We start from the raw sequence: 20504 nt of genomic DNA, 5'->3' as shown, positions 1-20504 counted from the left end.
GGGCTATCATTGGTGTAATCTCACTAGGAAATGATATGGCCAATCAAACGCAGCCTGAGGTGTTCATATTAATGATCCGGTGTCTGCAACGTGACAGTCTGTGTTTTGTTTCGATTAACTTGATTTTCACTGGGATTTTACACTCACTTGGTTTACATGAGAACAAGGAAGCAATGCTCACTGTACATCATTTCCATGTACTAAACGCTTATTATTCAGCTGTGCCTAGGTATCTAGATTTACATTCCATAGCACTTTTAAGCTTATTGTTATTTAAAGTATTTATTTGTGTATAGTTTTTTAAACAACCTATGTTTTTTTAGACAACGCAATACCAGTGATTTAACTTTATATCAAGATAAGAAATCTATATTTGGTGGAATAAGCATGATTTTCAGTCACAATAAATGAAAGCATCTGTTACACTAACCAATCGTCATTTTCTGAGCTATAGCTCTTTGTTTTATTCACAGGAAATGGAAAAAGTTCTACATTATTTTATTATATTATATGTTTATTCTCATACCTCTTTAACATAGCACTATTCATTTCTAAGAATATAATGAAGTTATTTTTTTTTTGTTTCAAAATAATCTGTTGAGTTTTAATGTTGTGTAATGATGTCATTTCCATTATCCTGTTTGAATTCATTGGTCATGTGCCGTTCTCAGAACTCAGAACAGCTCCAGATCTGAGCGAGAGGTACGTTACAAATGTGCTCTGTAATATGATGTATGAGGTTGAGTTCAAATCTCAGTTGATATTGATGGATGACATGTTTTAATGCTGGACTGAGTCTATAAGTGTGTTTGTGCATCATCATTTTAATGTATATTCTGAGATTTGTTTTAAGGAGCTGTTGATTTACTTTACTTACTGTGCTTATTTTTTTATTATTATTTTTTAATCTGACATAAGTTCTTAAACTTAAAGGGTCTTGAAACCCCCTTCATTCAGTTTAAGTCAACCTCATAAATTTAAAAAAAAATTTAAAAAACGAATGCAACTGAGCTGGGTGTAGAAAATGGATTCCTGTCAGCGGAAGTTAGAGCAGGATGCAAAGCAGGGGCGAAAGAGGGGGGCAGCAACTGTTAATTGTCGGTGGCGCATACAAACTAAAAACCAGAGGTCAAATTTAAGGGAAATGCAAGTTTGTATAGCTGTCAAAGTTAAAATCTATTGAAATTAATGAGTCTTCACCTTCTTGTCATCTTGTTTAGCAGGGGCAATTTTAGGTTTTTTTCATTTTAGGGGAGTCTCAGCACTTTATGAGTGCTATATAAATCTAAAAGTACAACAAAAAATATTTGACTAATAGGCTAAACAAATAACTATCATTTTGTTTTGCAGACAGGCATATCATGTGCACACCACTCTGATATGCAGTTAAACTGAGCACATTCACTATGCTTAGAACATAATCATTTATTATCTGTGAGCTGTAATCAGCTGCAGTTACAGTCTTATAGGAGAAAATGGTTTCTCTTGCTAACCTCACTGAACTGAGGGTGTTTATGTGGTGTTAATTCCTGTCCTGTCATTATTAAACTGGACGTATGTCATTGCAACAAAGTAATATACACTACATGATCACATTTCATTCTAATGTTATATTGTAAAGATTTTGTATATTTCTGAAGTATGAATTTATATACATTGACCATTCTATTATACAGAGTATGCAATTATGCTATTTGTCCAAGACTGTGTTAACATCTGATACTTTTCTTGAAGGAAAACCAGTGAAGCCAGACACTACATTTAGAAAGAATTGACTGTTAAATGCTGTCAGAACTGCTTTAGAGTTGAGCGAGAGAGACCACAGATCAGTGTGTGTGTGTTAACATGGTGTTAATTCCTGTCCTGTCTTTAATAATCTGCAGACGTGGTCCACAAAAGCCAGCGGAGTCTGGAGTTCTTTGTGGTGAGGGACGAAGTGCACTATATACTGAGTTGAAACAGTTGACACTTTGAGGTAATCATTTCCTGACATCTCATTCGTAGAGCTGCAAAAGCCTAAACATTTAAGTATGTGTAATTCATAATGGCCAGACACAGAGAGTAAACCCAGCACTGTCTCAAATACAGCATTTGAGTGTGTTGTATGTCGAGGAATTTAATAAGTAATTGTACCGATTGTTTATTCATCAATACGTATTTATCAATACTTTTCAGTCAGATATGACAAGTAAATTTGATTAAAGTTTTTTAATGTAATAATATTAAGAACTAAGAATTAAGAACTGACAAAAAATGTTTAATAAATTCGGCAGCTCAGTGGTTAGGACTGTTGCCTCACAGCAAGAAAGTTGCTGGATCAAGTCCCAGCTGGCTCAGTTGCCATTTCAGTGTAAAGTTTGCATGTTCTCCCCGTGTTCACGTCGGTTTCCTCCGGGTGCTCTGGTTTCCCCCATAGTCTAAAGACTTGAACTATAGGTGAATTGGGTAAAAACAAACAAAACAACAACAAAAAAATCATATGAATGTAAAAGTATGTGGGTGTTTCCCAGTACTGGGTTGCAGCTGGAAGGGCATCCGCTGTGTTAAACATATGCTGGAATTGTTGGCGGTTCATTCTGCTGTGGCAACCCTTGATAAATAAAGAACTTATCCGAAGAAAATTAATAGATGTTAAATTTGAAATAAATTAAAGGGCCATGAGACCCCCCCTGTCTCAATAGGGTGTTTTCACACCTCAGGTCAGGAAAGTGGGTGTGTCTAGCTCTGTTTAGGTGGGAGTGTCGAAGGAGGTAAAGAGGGAAGGATTTGGATAAAAATGGGAGTTTACATTTGGGCACGCGCTGATTTTCACCGAGGCAAATCAAGCACACAGACGCAGGGGAGACAGTGACTGTGGAATGTTTGATCCCGCACGTTGTATAAGAGGAAAAAAAACTCCGCATTTTTCCTTAGTACTGTGAATTGAGACACACTACTCTTTCACATGGTATTTTCTGCCAACGTTAAATAGCAAATATGCAATATTTTATGCAGCCAATCATTCTCACACATTATTTTACAGCGGCAAAACAAACACACAGACGCAGAGGAGAAAAAAAAACTCCGCATTTCTCTGTAACTTAGATGCACTGGGTACGTAGCGTCAGAGAGCCGTGTGTGTATATAGACTCACAAAATGCGGCGAAAATTCAACACGATGGTAATAGTTTGATTGCGATGTTTACACTCGGAGAGCAGCATTTACAGCGGTTCTTTCAGTCCATAATATTGTAGTGATATTAACGTACTGAAAACATAGTAACTAAATCATTTTGACAAAGGTATGTCTTTAAACACAGAAAGAGTTCTGCTGACGATACGAACTAACTTTGCCATCTGAATGAACAAAGGGCACTGATCACACACACTTACCAAATCTGTAGAGACAGGACAATCAACACCAACTGGAGCTGCGTCTTTATTAAAAGTAGATGAGCAGCAATTCCGGATTTCACCATTTCCAGATGCGAAAAGCTCTCAGGTAAAAAAAAAAGTTCCTTAGACACATATTTTTGTTGCACGTCACGTGCACTGTAATCCGACTGTAACTGTATCCGTCTGTATTATGACTCTAACAGTCATGCATAATAATGAAGTTGCACCGCATACACAATAGAGCGCGCTGATAAGTTTGAACAAAGTCTTTCTCATGAATGAATGCAGCACACTCAGAGATGTCATAAGGTACTCCCAGGTACAGACAGCCAGTCTCCACACTGCAATACACGCTAAGATCTAATCAACGTGACGCAGCTTCAAAAATTAGTTTCAAACTGGAAGAACGAATTTGCTCGAAATAAAGCAAAAACAGCCAATTTTCACTTTTTGTGTAATATATGTGTCCTAATAGTGTTTATAGCAGCATGGGACACATATATGACTGTCAACAGCTCAAAAAAATGTGTTTTGGTGTTTCGTGACCCTTTAAATGGGCAACACGGTGGCTCAGTGGCTAGCACTGTCGCCTCACAGCAAGGAGGTTGCTGGTTCATTCAGCTGTGGCAACCCCTGATAAACAATGGATTAAGCTGAAGGAAAATGAATGAATGAATGAAGTAACTTAAATGATAATTTATTTAAATGCGTTGGGTATATGTTGTCATGACTTATGTTTTTAACAGTGAATGGTTTTTCAATTTTATCATGAAAAGACTATTTGCACTAAAACTATTTAATAATCAATTTCAACTAATTCCTGATTTTATTATAGCTGCTTGTTTTTCCCATCCATTTTAATTCAAGTAACAATCTTGTACAGTTATTAAGTTTATTACAGTAAAACTGCAAAAGGATTGTTCTGAAATATTTAAGATTAAAACAATAAAAGGAACTCTCATAAAGTTTAAAATATAATCTTCAAAAGACCCGTTATAATGAATGCTTGAATTATGTACTTGTGTGAATATGTATTTATTGTTTGTTTGTGTGTTTGTTTGCAGGAATCGTTCTTGTGTATCTTGTAGGCCTGAGCCAAGACACTCAATATAGGGGAAAAAACATCTTCAGACTCAAGTTTTGTGTTTTCTGTGTGAAGATGGCTCTAAACTGTCTTCTCATATATCAACTGCTGTCCAAATCTAATCTTAAGATAGCTGGACCACTCATAGCTTTGTTAGTGGCTTGTCAAATATTATTGGATATAAAGTTCTCATGTCCATGCTCTGTTGGGTGGAATCAAGTTATATCATTATCCATCTTTATTGTGCCTGCTCTCATTGCCTGTGTTATAATGCTCCTATTCGTAAAGCTTAATGCTCAGAACAACAGTGGAACAGCTCAGGCACAGAATAGCAGTGGCCCATCTGAGAATGAACAGAAATGTGTTTGGATCATTTGTGTGATTCCAATGATTATCTGGTGGTGTATATGTTTGATTGATGGTGATTATGCTGCATGTTTTGTAACAGACTGGGATGGAAAGTATGCCTGTGATAAGGAATTGCATCCACATTGTTTGAACTGGTGCAAACCTACGGAATCAAACCAGAATCAAACTGAAAAATACAACTACACACGAAAGAATATTAATATATCAAAGGTAAACATCACAAGATCATGCTTTCTTCTATTATATATGTAAAAAGTTAGCATTGCATTGTCCAGTTACAGTTATTTTTGATTGCTCCAAATATATTTCATAATTTATAACAATAGCTTTAAACTGTTAATATGGTTGTCTCATTACCCCTCTCCATTTTTTAGAGTTAGACAATCTTAGTGTTTCATTAAAGCATGTTCATTAAATCCATCAGATATTCTAATAAGAAATCATTTTATTTTGTAAGAATGATTCAGCATCACTACTGACCTGAAGTACGTTTTATACTAAATATCATACTAAATATTATTATTATTATTATTATTATTATTATTTTAAATAGTATTTAGGCATCACTGTTGGGCGTCACTGTGTGGTTAGCACTGTTGCCTCACAGCAAGAAGGTCGCTGGCATTCTAGGTGAATTGAATAAGCTAAATTGGCCATAGTGCATGTGTGTGAATGCAGGAGTGTATGGGTGTTTCCCAGTGTTGGGTTGCGGCTGGAAGGGCATCCGCTGTGTAAAACTTATACTGCATAAGTTCGCAGTTCATTCCGCTGTGGTGACCCCTGATTAATAAAGGGACTAAGCCGACAAGAAAATGAGCGAATATAAGGTTAGGCTTCTGTTATGGTGCTCCTCTGTGCAGTTTAATAAAAACACACAACATATTATGAAAAAAATCACTCTTTTAAGAGGTTTAAACACAGTGATTGATATTCTCCCTTTGTACGTGTCATGAGAAGGGGAAAGTCCCAATCATTAGTGATGATCTCTTGCTCATTAGCATAGACAGCCCTGAGTGAGAAGCAGCTGTCTGCCATTAAAGTTTTTATCTGATGAAAATAATGTCAGTGAATAAGAGTTTTAGGATGCACAAATAAACACTGTAGAGGGGTATTTGTGGGATATTTTGAGCTGAAACTTCACATACACACTTTAGAGACTTCAGAGACTTCATTTACATGTTGTAAAAAGGGTCATAATAGGTCCCTTTAAAGTGTCTTTTTTGTTTCCATGTTTTCTGTTAAACCAAACTGGAAATCAACACTGTATGGCGTTATAAGCATGAAAAGACACACAAACACAAGATACTCTGTCTCACAAGTTAAAATTTCATATTTCACTGGATTTAAAAAATCCTTTGCAACATTTGGGATAGTGGAAGTACATAAGAGAAAACATTTAACACAGTTCTAGTGCTTTTGTTTTTTTTTTAATTATGTATTTAGAGGAGCTTACATTTGTTCCAATCAAATCTAAGCATCACTAGCAATTTATGGCAATCTGGTGATTAAGCTGTCAGCTGACATCCATATCAATGGCAATCCATCAATAAACGTTCGTATTTGTTTGGTTGTTGTTGTTTTTTTAACATAGTGAGCATTGATGCTGTTTAGTTTTCTTTTTTAGAACGTTTAGAAACGTTTACAGAAAAAAAATGAATTGCAGTCACAAAAATGTCATTTTGTACAATCTGATTGACACAATGTAGTTTTTGAATGATATGCTTGCTAATTGCCAATCGTATGGTTCGTATGAATTTTGCACCTTGTAGATTTTTTTTTCATAAGTTTAAACAAGCTTTTTTTATTTATTTTTCCCCCCAGATTCTAGGTTACATTCTGGCTGGTATACTCTGTGTTGTGGGAATTATTGTTATGTGTGGATGGTGCAGATGTAGCAGATGTAGTAATTCGGCCCAACCTACAGGCATCATAAGACTTTCTGCAAGTGGAGGAAATCAAGATGCTGAAGATCCAACATCAAGTGGGAGAATTCAAGATTCAGAAACAATAGAACTGCAGCAAGTGGTAGGAACATCAGAAATAACTATCAAACCAGACTCTGAACACCCCAAAGAGAACACCCAACTTCTAAACGATGAAAATGAGAGGATGGAAGAATAGACATTTAAATATGGTCCCACTTAGGTGGCCTTAACCACTATGCACTTGCCTCCAAAATATATACAGTGTACTTACTGTGTCCAAAATATATTGCACAACACTTCTGATGCTCATGAGGTGGGATTTGGATGGGGTTAGGGACAGATCATGTGGTATGGATAGGTTTAAGGGTGGGGTAAGGGATGGTCAACAGTGTAGTTACAAATATAATTACAGAAATTAATTACAGATGTAATTACATGCTGGTATTTAATCAACCATAAGTACAACGTAAAACAACATATATTTAAACCATAAGTACAATGTAACAAATGATTAATTTCAGTTTGAGTACATATTAGTTAAGGCCACAGAATATAAAATTAGAACTGAAATTTTAACTTGCATTTTTACTTTATACAAGAAACATAAAAAAGGATCATTTTTGACCAGTCAAAGGGTCAGTTCACCCAAAAATGAAAAGAACTGCATGATTTACTCACTCCTTCATGTATATGACTTTGTTCTTTCAGTCAAGTCCAGTCTAAGTTATTTTTTTCAGTAGGGTGAATAAAGGCCAGCCTGTAAATTGCTTGCTATGCAAAATTATGTCCAAAATCTCTGTGAACTTGCTTAGCTATCATTAGCATTTTATTGAGTAAAGAAACTGTTAATTGTGGATAATTTGTCATTGAAATAAAATTGCATGTATAACCAGAATATATATATTTTGGAATTGATTTCTCAGAATTGTTTTCTGGACTCACACTTGAGGTTTTTCCTGACCTACAAAATAAGGACTCATTATAATAAATCATCATCAATTATTGAATTAAAGTCAACTTCATAATCATTTCTTAATCAACCTTGCTGATGTTCTGTCAATTTGTCCTACCTTGTCAGATTGTCCTACACTGTAAAACCCAATAAGTTAAGGTAACTCAAATTATTTGAGGAAACCAATTGCAACAAACCATTTAAGTTCAAAAACTAATCCTAATGAGTACTGTGAACCTAATCCATTTGAGTACACAAAGCAATTTAAGCACAGTAAAACCCAATAAATGAAGAGAACTCAAACCAACTGAGTACTGCAAAACCCAAAAAGTTAAGTTATAATATCACCCTAACTTACCTAATCCCTAACCCAAACCTCAGAACCATTCAAACACAGTGTTGGTAGCATAATCTGATGTGTAGGATAAAATGCTAGGACATCGGTCTGAGATTTACTGAACTAAAGATAAAGCAAAACAAATAAGTAGATAAATAAAGCCTGCAGTACTCAAAATAGTATGTTAGAGTAGTATGTTCAAGACATTTATGCTTGCTAGCGAAGTTTTATATTTGAACATAATCATGATAAATACACTTCTGAATGCAAAATTAAGTACAATTCCTATCTTAACTGAAAGCAACGAGAATGCCAAGAGATGATTTCAGGGTTTGCTGCTAATGTATTATGTAAGTAGATTTATTAGGAAATCATTTGTAGGTTGTCCATTTTTGATTATTAATGTCAATACAATAATTACAGTACATCAAAACTGTTTGGGTTGCAGGCTTTCAAAAGTTTAAACAATTTCTGTGTGAACGAATGCCACTGTTGTGCTACAGGAAGTGTGGTTTACTGCGCTGTGGATGAAGAGCAAAAGTCTCACACTAAGATGCTAATGATGCGATTTGATCACGGATGTGGCTATGCACATCTATAAGCTGCATCTCTCAACTTCATGAGAATATAATTCTCATTAAGAGTGAAAGTGAATGGAGCCATTTTGTTAATGTTACAATATTTGAATTTAACATGAGATTGATGATTCCAGAATAGGATAAAAATAATAATATATTTTAATTTGTAAAGTTATTTTTACATAAGACAAATCTTATTGCCATGATAGGATTGTAAAATTACTTATTAGAAAAAAATCTGAGTAAACAAAATATGTAAACCCTGTTATATTGTAACCAAAATTAAACAAGAGTGTTTTTTATGAAATTTATATTATATTATATTATATTATATTATATTATATTATATTATATTATATTATATTATATTATATTATATTATATTATATTATATTATATTATATTATATTATACACAGCTTCTACAGTGCAACAGGATAACAGAGACAGGACAAAAATAGATAATAAATATATATTTTTTAAAAATAGAAGCAAGTAGTGAGTGCAAATATACAGATTGACAAGTGTATGTACGTGTTTATAACTATATACAACGTTATGTGCAGCTGTTTTGTGCAAATTGGCATGTAAGTGTGTGGTTAAATAGGTGTATATGTGTATAAAAGTGTATGGCAAGTAGTGATGTTGGTTTCACAATTATTATCATCAAGTGTTCATGAGATGGATTGCCTGAGGGAAGAAACTGTTTCTGTGTCGGGCTGTTCTGGTGCGCAGTGCTCTGTAGCGTCGACCAGAAGGTAAAAGTTCAAAGAGGCAGTGTGCTGGGTGTGAGGGGTCCAGAGTGATTTTGGCAGCCCTTCTGCTCGCTCTGGATAAGTACAGTTCTTGGGGAGTAGGAAGGGTTGTACCAGTGATTCGCTCAGCAGTCCGAACTATTCGACGTAGTCTTTGGAGATCGTATTTAGTAGCTGAGCTAAACCAGACAGTTATTGATGTGCAGATGACTGATTCAATGATGGAGGTGTAGAACTGTTTCAGCAGCGCCTTTGGGAGGTTAAACTTCCTCAGCTGACGAAGAAAGTACAGCCTCTGTTGAGCTTTTTTGACAATGGAGTCAATGTGAGTGTCCCACTTCAGGTTCTGAGAGATGGTGGTGCCCAGGAACCTGAATGACTCCACTGCTGCCACAATGCTGTCCATGATGCTCAGTGGGGGGAGAGCAGGGGGGTTTCTCCTGAAGTCCACTATCATCTCCACTGTTTTGAGCGTGTTGAGCTCCAGGTTGTTGTGACTGCACCAGACAGCCAACTCCTTAACCTCCTGTCTGTAAGCAGACTCGTCACCATCCTGAATGAGGCTGATAAGTGTGGTGTCGTCTGCAAACTTCAAAAGCTTCAGAGAGGAGTCTTTTGAAGTGCAGTCATTCGTGTACAGGGAGAAGAGCAGTGGGGAGAGGACACACCCCTGGGGGGGGGGGGGGGCGCCAGTGCTGATTGTGCGGATACTAGATGAAAATTTTCCTAGCTTCACCAGCTGCTGCCTGCCCATTAGGAAGCTGTTGATCCACTGACAGACAGAGGTGGGCACAGAGAGCTGAGTTAATTTGGGCAGGAGAAGTTTTGGGATGATAGTGTTAAACGCCGAGCTGAAGTCAACAAACAAGATCCTCACATAGGTCCCTGGTCTGTCTAGGTCAGGGGTGGGCAAACTCAATCCTGGAGGGCCGGTGTCCTGCACAGTTTAGCTCCAACTCTAATCAAACACACCTGCTTATAGATTTCTAGTGCTCTTGAAAACACTGATTAGCATATTCAGGTGTGTTTGATTAGTGTTAGAGCTAATCTGTGCAGGACACCGGCCCTCCAGGACCGAGTATGCCCACCCCTAGTCTAGGTGGTGCAGAACATAATGCAGTCCCATATTTACTGCATCATCCACAGACCTGTTTGCTCTGTAGGCAAACTGAAGAGAGTCCAGTGAGGGTTCAGTGATGTCCTATGTTACACTATATTATATTATGTTATATTATATTATATTGTATTATATTATATTATATTATACTGTATTATACTATACTATATTATATCATATTATATTATATTATACTATATTATACTATACTATATTAACTCCCTAACTACATCAGAACAGCAGAGTCACTTGCTGTCTTCAAGAAACGACTAAAAACGCAACTGTTTAGTCTCCACTTTCCTTCCTAATCTGCAACTGCCTCTCTGGCTATACCACTGTGCCCTCTTTCTCTCTCTCTCTCTCTCTCTCTCTCTCTCTCTCTCTCTCCTCTCTCTCTCTCTCTCTCTCTCTCTCTCTCTCTCTCTCTCTCTTGTCTATAGCGCTTGTTCACTGCTGCTCTTATAGTTGTGCAAATTGCTTCCTTGTCCTCATTTGTAAGTCACTTTGGATAAAAGCGTCTGCTAAATGACTAAATGTAAAATGTAAATGTAAATGTAAATACTATATCATACTATATTATATTATATTATATTATATTATATTATATTATATTATATTATATTATATTATATTGATTGATAACAATCAATTGATAACATAATAACTGACATCAAATGATGTACTATTAGGCAATTAATACTTTGACACCTTTAACGAGTAAAAATAGGTTAACGCTGTGGTGCAGTGGGTAGCACTTTCACCTCACAGCAAGAAGGTTGCTGGTTCGAGCTTCTGTTGGGTCAGTTGGCATTTCTGTGTGGAGTTTGCATGTTCTCCCCGTGTTCGCATGGGTTTCCTTCGGGCGCTTCGGTTTCCCCCACAAGTCCAAAGACGTGGGACAGGTGAATTGGGTATGCTAAAATTGACTGTAGTGTGTGTTGCTGTGATTTCAGCTGGAACGGCATCCACTACTTAAAACATATGCTGGATAAGATTGTCGTTTATTTCGCTGTGGCAACCCCAGATTAATAATGGGACTGAGCTGAAAAACAGTAAAAATGTAGACATGCTGTAAATGAAAGATTTAAAAAACTAACTCTGAATAATTATTATTGAAGAGTGTTGAACTTTTTTCATATTTTAAATCCGTTTGCAGTCCAAAAATGTTTGTTTGAGCTCAATTGTAGTTGCGAAACATCCCTTTCAGCCTGAGGTTTATTCCCTTCACTTTTGGTGTAAAATGACTACATTTTTCAAAAATATTTTATTTTTATTATTATTATTATTATTATTATTATTATTATTATTATTATTATTATTATTATTATTATGTTTATTACACACAACCCCAAATCGAAAAAGTTGGGACAGTATGGAAAATGCAAATTAAAAAGAAAGTAGTGATTTCTAAATTTACTTTGACTTGTATTTCAATGCAGACAAAATGAAAGCTCATTATTGAATGAGTTCCTTGTGATTTTATTTTTTTAATATACTTGCAATACATTTAAAAAAGTTGGAACAGTACAGCATTTACCACTTTGTGATGTTGCCATTCCTTATTACAACACTTAAAAGACATTTAGGGACAGAAAACACCAAGTCATGAAGTGTTTCAGGTTTAATTTTGTCCCATATGTCCTGCAAGTCTTGAGGTGGGAGACAGTACGAGGTCTTTGTTGTTGCATTTTGAGCTTCAAAATGCACCACACATTCTCTGTTGGAGACAGGTCGGGACTGCAGACAGGCCAGTGAAGTACCTGTATCATCTTCCTCTTCAGCCAGAACTTTGTAAGGGTACAGAATGAGATTTTGCTTTGTCTTGTTGAAATATGCATGGATGACCCTGGAAAACAAGGCAGTATATTGTGCTCCAAAACTTCTATGTACTTTTCAGCATTAATGGTGCCATCACAAAAATGCAAGGGCACTGACACAGCTCCATACCATAACAGATCCTGGCTTTTGGATCCTGGCTTTTGGACTTGGTTGCTGGTAACAATCTGAATGATCCTTTTCTTCTTTGGTCCAGAGCACACTGCGTCCATTAAATACTGCTTAAGGTATTAAATACACCTTAAATACTGCTGTATTAGAGCACTGGACACGTTTCCACTGTGGGATGGTCCATCCCAGATGCCTCAAATCCCAGAGAACTCAACAGCACATCTAGACACTGTTAACATAGGGCTTCCTTTTGGCAGAGTACAGTTTTCACTGGCATTTGTGTATGTAACTTTGTATTGTGGTACTTGACAAAGGTTTGCCAAACTAGTCCTGAGCCCAAGTGGTAATATCGCTTATAGATAAATGATGATTCTTGCTTAGGCTTGCACCCTTGTCCTTTATGCACTGAAATTTCCTCCAGATTCCTTAAATCTTTTAATGATGTTATGCACAGTTGAAGGTGAAATACCCAAATATCTTCCTATCTTTCTTTGAGGAACATTGTTTTTCTGCATAATTCTCTCACGTATTTGTTGGCAAACTGGTGATCCTCGGCCCATCATTGCTCCTAAAGGACTAGGCCTTTTGAAGGATTCTGATTTATACCTTCCAATCCGTCTCAGCATGGATCAACGATTATCCTTTTTTCATCATCCTGTTTCTCATTATTTTTATTAAATATAATTATTTGATTATTTGAATGACTATTTAACTTTGAATTGTTTTTAACTAATGAATAAGTTAACACACTGCTTTATGTAAGAATGTTCAGTGTCCTTGCTCCTCTTTTTGTCCGTCTATTTTAACTTTGTTTCCAGGAGAGACACAAACCAGGTCATTGGTCATGGAGACCTTTCTCTCTCTCTTTTGAGCGGAGTTACTGATGCTGAGGAGGGGGAAACAACTGTTTCTATTTGTCATGATATTGTCTACAGTAATTTAGCTGTTTTTATTGTTAATTCTTTTTAAAGTAATTCCTTTTTATGCTAGATAGACTTTGTGTGTAGTGAGGATATTGTAGCCGAATGTTGATAAAACCAGGACTATAGCATGAACAGACTTGGAACAGGGAGCCATCTTGTGAGCTAGTGGCAGATTGGCGCTTACCCATGCGTGAGCTGGAGGGCTGGTTGTGGCCACTTTGTTAGCTGAAGGACTGGAGTCAGCCATCTTGTAAGCTGAAAAAACAGAGGCAGCCATCTTGTGAGCTGGAGGACTGGAGGCGGCCGTTTTGTGAACTGGAGGACTGGAGACAGCCATCTTGTGAGCTGGAGGACTGGAGGCGGACATTTTGTGAGCTGGGGAATTAGAGGTGGCCATCTTGTGAGCTGGTGGACTGGAGGTGGCCATCTTGTGAGCTGGAGAACTTGAGACAGCCATCCTGTGAGCTGAAGGACTAGAGGTGGAAATCTTGTGAACTGGAAGACTGGTGACAGTCATCTTGTGAGCTGGAGGACTGGAGTCAGCCATCATGTGAACCGGAGAAATGGAGGCGGCCATCTTGTGAGCTGGAGGACTGGAGGCAGCCTTCTTTCTGAACTGAAGGACTGGAGATGGCCATCTTGTGAGCTCGAGAAGGCCCTGGCATGGCTTGAGCAGGCCCTGGCGTGGTGGGAGCTGAGGTTTTGCAGTGTTCTTCCACTGGACCCACAGTGAGAGAAGAACCACTAATCAACAGCGCATAGTCAATGTACTGGGCCAGTGAAAAATGTATTTTTCCCCCTCGCAGCCTTGATCTCCATGGTTCATTAAGTCCATTGCGAAAAATATCTTTCAACGCCACTTCATTAAAATCTACCAGGCAACAAAGCTCACAAAAATCAGCATTATAGTGCTCAATAGTCCTCTGGCCTTGAGTCAGATCAAAAATGTGGGCTACTGGGTTTATGGCTGGGTCTAGTTTTCAGTAGCTTGCAGGTTCGAAGCTTCTGCTGGATTCAAGGGAGGCAAGTATTCTGTAACGGTGAGTCTGAGACAGTATAGAATCCAAATGCAGAAGTTTATTAATGGGATTAGACAGAGACATCAACGGGTAAACAAGCGGAGAGTCGACAACATGTAAGCAGTCCAAACCAAACAACAAACACAGGGGCAATTCCAGCAGACGTACTGTAGTAGTAATTCAGGCAGAGGATCGGTGCAACAATAATCAGTGCAAAACAGATCAAGATAAACGGGTCAAATTCAGAAGACATGGTGAGAAGGCAGGCAAAAGTTCAAGGCAACAATAAGCAGTCCAAAACAGAGCAAGAGAGCAAAGACAGATAACGTACTTGATCAAGGCAGGCAAGGTCATACGCAGACAGGCAGTCATGAAAGTCTCTCGGAAAAATGCTTGGTAAGGCAGGTAGACTGGCAAAACTTCGCAAGGAAGCATGGTCTGAGCTCTCACTGAAATACTACACAAACAGGAAGTGACTGCAGATGGAGCGGAGCTGAGTCAGTAGTTGGGCGAGGGCTCCCTGTGCTGGCGTGGGGTTACACACACACATTTATTTACACATTATTCAATTGTCTATTTTTGCTGTAACCAATGAGAACCGTTTACCTGGATCCCACCTTTTCTGGACTTGTGTAAAGAGTATAATTGCTGCATTGTTGTACTGTAAGTCAGAGCGGCCTAGGAACACTTTGTGAGTGTTGAAGCTGGCTTCTGCTGATGAAACAGCAAACTATCTTCAGTAAATTTTATTTATTTATTTGAATCTCTGACTCCGGCTCTTCTTCATCTGACAGACTGGTCATTCTTTGAGGTAAAACTATAAACCATCCCCACACTTTCTCGGATGCTGCTTTTGTACCAAAGCATAATTACAATCACCTGTTGACATCACCTGTTTCAAATAACATTATTATTTAAGTAATTTATCTGATTACTAGCCCCGAACTGCTCCTGTTCTGACTTTTTTTGGAATGTGTTGCAGGTCTGAACGACAGGAAAGGATGTACCTTTACAAAGGAAATGAAGCTGACCAGACAAAACATTAAATATTTTGTGATCATATCACTGTGATCAAATCACTATCTTTTTTTATTTGCGTTTTCCATACTGTCCCAACCTTTTCTGATTTGGGGTTGTAGAAGCAAGCCCAGCCCAGATTAAAAAAAAAAAAAAAACTAACGCAAAAGTAACACAATGTATTACTTTCTTTAAAAAGTAACTAAGTACCACATTTAGTTACTTTTTTAAGAAAAAAGGCAAGATTGTAACATTTTCTTTTTAAAATGTATTTTCTCCAACATTGTAAAAAAAAAAAAAAAACAATGTTTAGCCTCAGATCCCTATAATGACCCCTCTTCCTATGGCAAACCTTACCTTGATGCAGTGGAATTAGTACTTAGCACGACTAGTACTTAGAATTAGACTTCTATGCTGGTCTCATTTTCTTTTTGGGAAGTGATTGGACCTGCATGCATTATGGGCCCAACTACTAAAGCAATGTTCTTCAAGAAATCCCTGAGTTTGGCATTTCATGTATTCTGAGTTTAGTAATTTGTAAAACATAATGAAGATTTCAGGTTTAAATTATCCAGATCTTGATCCACCAGCAATTCCACCTTGCCATCTACAAAGATAAGGACAAGGATAACTTGAAGGATAGACCTTGGTTCAATACCACACAACACCCTTTAAAGGTCTTGTAAAGTCCACGTTTTGTAGTTCATTAATATATGCTAGAAATATTATTTATCTTACATTAATAACTTACCCATAACGCATTCTGTACTCACTAGAAAGCATCAGTGATCAAAACCTAGATCTGCAAAGACAATCATCAAATTTTCCATGTGCTACAGGAGTTGCAGCTTTAATTCTGAGGTGGACTACATTAGAGGAACCACACCAGTGTGTTTGTGTGTGCATTCAGGTTGGTTGTGTTTATCTTCTTCTTGTCTCTGGGTTGTTACTGAGAAGGTTGTCCTCTTTCCTGTTGTAAACGGTTGATAAAGAAGCTGAGCAAAGCACAAGCAACACAACACAACCAGACACGACGAGCTGAAAAGAGTAAGTCTGGTAAGTAAGTAACTTGAAAGACGTGTTCACTAGTCTCTTATTGTTTGATGCCTTAAGAATAAAGCATATGAACAACATGGCTCTTGCTGTTTGGTAAATATATTTCAAGTAAAAAAAAAGTCTTTATCTTTGCATATGTTTTTGAATTTTCTCATAATATAATGTAATTGTTATGTTTCTGTTACAGTACTAAGCGTATACCACTAGTGAATTTAAAACAGAACCACAGAGAGAAAGAACAAATACAAAAGTAAGAGGGCTGAAACACTTTAATGGCTTGCAAATAACAGTATTTAATAACAATAACCAAATAAAATCTGGTCTTATTTCTGATAAGAAATAACTATTTTTATCAATTTATTTATTTACAGTTAACTGAAACAGGAAATCTTTGAACATCTCATCAGTGTCTCCTAAGATGTCTTTAACACAAGAATTTTTAAAAATATTTGGAAATGGGATCAGCAGAACTGCTGTTTTCACTTCTTTTCCTCTGAGCCTTTTGTCAGTACTATTGGAAGGGCTGGTCGATGCCCATTTTTCATGCCCATGTGAGGCTGATAAGAATGCAGAAGTCTCAAATTTCATCTTCGCTGCACCTTTTTTTTTCTTTCTAGCTTTAATGTGTTTACTTTTACAGCCATTCAAACGTGAACCTAAAAGTAAAGATGGTACAGGGTTCCTCAAGGACCAAGTATCCAAACTTTTTTACTGTGTTTTTCCATCTATTATATGGATTATCGTTCTGCTTCTTGATGGTGATTATATTGCCTGTCGAGAGACAGACTGGAATGGAGTGTATGTTTCTGATGATGAGATGTACATAAAATGGTGTAAACCAACTGAATCAGAAAGAAGTGATACTGAACTACGACATAAGACTCGGGGCTTTTTTGCCAAGTCTCAGGTGAGTCAAATTCCAGAAGAATTTTTGATATTCAGAAATTTTATAGTCAAAAATTTGTAGTTGTGTTTTTAACAAACTGTTATAAAGAGACAACTATTCAATGTGATCTCACAGTTAGATATATAGCATTATCTCACACACACACTGTTCATTGCACCATAAAAGTGTCCCTAATTGTATACTTCAAACTTAATCTAATAAAACTACTGTAAATCCAAATTTGTATACCTCTGAAGCATTAGGACTATATCAACCCAGGCTCATTCTGAAAATGTACCACTATATATTTTTCTGGAGAGCAGCAAATATATCCCAGGAGCTACGTTTTTTGCAGTTTTTGCTTTCGCGAATCCACCAGAGGCCGCTGTGTACGCTTTTTCAGATCTCCAATTTCTCTCGTGAGTGCCATTCCAGCCTGCTGTTCTCACGGTAATTCACCAGAGGCCGCTGTCGACTGACTGTCAACTGACTGACTGACTAAGTGACTGATCGACTGACCCACCCTCCTCCTTCCCTATACCCAACCAATAGTGTTTTCAAAAGCACTGATTTACTATTCGCAATACAGAAAAAAAAGCCCTCGCCTGATTTTTACCACGTTTTCAGATTTTACCACATGCTCACCCTTTTATTTACTTGTTTATTTAATTATTTGGCTCTTGTTTTTGTCTTACCTGCTTTCTGGAACCGTTCTTCACCAGACTCGAATCCCGTCATCATGGTGAACTCAAAAGCATTGAATGCAGTCTCAGCTTGGATGTGCACCCTTCTCTAAAATATCTACTTAATGACAGCTCTCTATGTCAGTTAACAGCTAAAGTGCCCACCAATCACACTAGAGGGCACTCTACACTTCACATATGCCACTCACTCGGATTTCATATCCCAGAATCTCTTGCACCACACACCTGACTCTCATGAACTTGATTGTGATAATTTACATCCTCATACAAGCACCACTTTCACTCACATTCAGGGCTGAGTTTTGTTTTCCTTTTTCTCCAGCGTTTCTTTGTTCTTTATTTTGCGTTGGCTTGATTTTTTTGATCCTGGACCTTTTTTTGCGTTTTTTTAAATATTTGCTGCCTGTCCTAAGTTTTTGCTAACAGATTCTGAAAACATAGCCCTATATACGTTTCTGGTGATCGCAAAATATGTACCCAAAGCTACCTATGGCTGCATTTCATCTTTAAAACGAACGCTACGGGGAGGTATGATGCATTTCCTATTCGTCATACTTACCTGCTGACCACCTACCTCCATATGGATGTTACCAGTTGTCCGGTAGTTCGACACATATGTTGGCGGACTTGAGATGCAGAGCTGAGTTGACCGTGACAACAGGGTTCAAGTCCAGTGAAGAACAGTTCCAGAAAGCAGGTAAGACAAAAGCAGAAGTCAAAAAATGACATAAACAAGTAAATAACAGGGTGAGCATGTTTCAAAATCTGGAAATGTGGTAAAAATCAAGGGCTATTATTTTTCTGAATTGCTTTTCAAAACAATCGGTTGGGTTTGGGGAAGTGGGTGGACACTGGTCAATCTGTGATTTTTAAAATACTATTGGTTGGGTTTAAGGAAGAGGAAGGCTGAAGGGATCGGTCGGTTGATCAGTCAGTTAGTCAGTCGACAGCGGCCTCTGGTGGATTTACGCGAGAACAGCAGGTGCCAATGGCACTCACGAGAGAAACTTGAGATCTGAAAAAGCGTACAATGCGGCCTCTGTGGATTTGCAAAAACAAAAACTGCAAAAAACATAGCTCCTGAGATGTATTTTTCTCTCTCCAGAAATGTGTATAGGGTTACGTAATCAGAATAAGCCTGGGTTTCCATCTTTTTCAGATAAATTGCGTTTGGATCTTTACCTCTGTTGGCATCATTACACTCTATCAAATTTATTAATGTATTGACTGTCTGTTTCTGTTTCCCCCCCCAGCGTGATGGTTATATTGTGCTCCTTTCATTTAGCCTCTTTATAATTATTGCTATATGTGTCTATGGCTGCTGCTGCAGTGATAAATCCAGCAATGAAGAGAATGACAGAAATGTAACCGTGGAACAGAACCAACTGTTGGAACAGAACCAACAAAATACTCAACCTATAACACAGAACACCAGTTAAAAGGTGAAACATTTCAGAATAATTGAAAGCAATGATAGCTTGTATTACGCATGTTTGTGTTTAGGTTCATTGATGAGTCATTTTTACTTTTGTTTATTTGATGTTTTATTTTTTTATCTGTGTTTTAGCATAGTGGCTGTAACATTATTTCGGAAGGCTTCATAGTCTTGTATCAATAAAATGATAATCTTTGTGTGTCCAACTAACTCTACAATAATAAATATTAGTAAGCAGTTTATAAATACAGCTACAAATGCTGTATTCTTGACATGTAAGTGGATATATAATGTGCTTGATTGTATTTTCATGCTTTGTTAATAATGATTTTTTATCTACAAATATAATTATTTCATTATTTACAAGAGTATTATTTAAGAGTAGTTGATGGTTTTTATATAATCAGAATGAGTAAGTAAATGATTATTAATCTATTCAAATGAACATTTATACATGATATTTTTCAGGCAGTAGGTACTCTTTATTATAATAAATGCTTTATAAACCCAATCTCCAGGTCTGTTTTATTCTTCATAGAAAAAAAGCAATTCAGAACAAAACAAAAAATAATAATTATTTGAAGATACAAAAATGAAACTGTACAACAATAAAATGTAAAATAAATTGTTTAAATCTTATTTCAAAATAAAATTACTATACATTTTAAACATATGGTGATGCGGCGGCACAGTAGGTAGTGCTGTCACCTCACAGCAAGAAGGTCGCTGGTTCGAGCCTCAGCTGGGTCAGTTGGCATTTCTGAGTGGAGTTTGCATGTTCTCCCCGCGTTTGCGTGGGTTTCCTCTGGGTGCTCCGGTTTCCCCCACAGTCCAAAGACATGCGCTATAGGTGAATTTGGTAAGCTAAATTGTCCATAGTGTATGTGTGTGAATGAGTGTGAATGGGTGTTTCCCAGTGATGGGTTGTGGCAGGAAGGGCATCAGCTGCGTAAAAACGTGCGGGATAAGTTGCCGGTTCTTTCCGCTGTGGCGACTCCGGATTAATAAAGGGACTAAGCCGAAAAG

At 37.2% G+C, this 20504-nt stretch overlaps 1 protein-coding gene and 1 long non-coding RNA gene across 3 annotated transcripts; both read left to right on the top strand.

The window, feature by feature from the left end:
* The first annotated feature begins 1297 nt into the window (after positions 1-1297).
* On the top strand, positions 1298-7648 carry LOC130215859 (uncharacterized). 2 transcript variants are annotated; one of them, XR_008835748.1, is made up of 3 exons: positions 1298-1975; positions 4440-5038; positions 6650-7648. XR_008835748.1 is itself a non-coding variant. In XM_056447705.1 (2 exons), the coding sequence occupies exons 1-2, from the start codon at positions 4535-4537 to the stop codon at positions 6947-6949; spliced, it is 804 nt and encodes a 267-aa protein (XP_056303680.1). In that variant the 5' UTR covers positions 4444-4534; the 3' UTR covers positions 6950-7648. The 2 variants fall into 2 exon arrangements, 1 of the variants encoding a protein (XP_056303680.1); XM_056447705.1 differs by lacking the exon at positions 1298-1975 and having other exon boundaries at positions 4444-5038.
* Positions 7649-16376: 8728 nt separating this feature from the next.
* Positions 16377-19614, top strand: LOC130216457 (uncharacterized). Its single transcript, XR_008835805.1, has 4 exons — positions 16377-16453; positions 16641-16703; positions 16825-17360; positions 19297-19614. It is a non-coding gene; the product is annotated as an uncharacterized LOC130216457 (long non-coding RNA).
* The last annotated feature ends 890 nt before the right edge of the window (positions 19615-20504 follow it).

The sequence above is a fragment of the Danio aesculapii genome, chromosome 22, assembly GCF_903798145.1.
Source record: "Danio aesculapii chromosome 22, fDanAes4.1, whole genome shotgun sequence".
In the NCBI taxonomy this organism is placed as follows: domain Eukaryota; kingdom Metazoa; phylum Chordata; class Actinopteri; order Cypriniformes; family Danionidae; genus Danio; species Danio aesculapii.
Note: the sequence above shows the minus strand (reverse complement) of the source record. Positions and strands in the feature narration are given on the sequence as shown.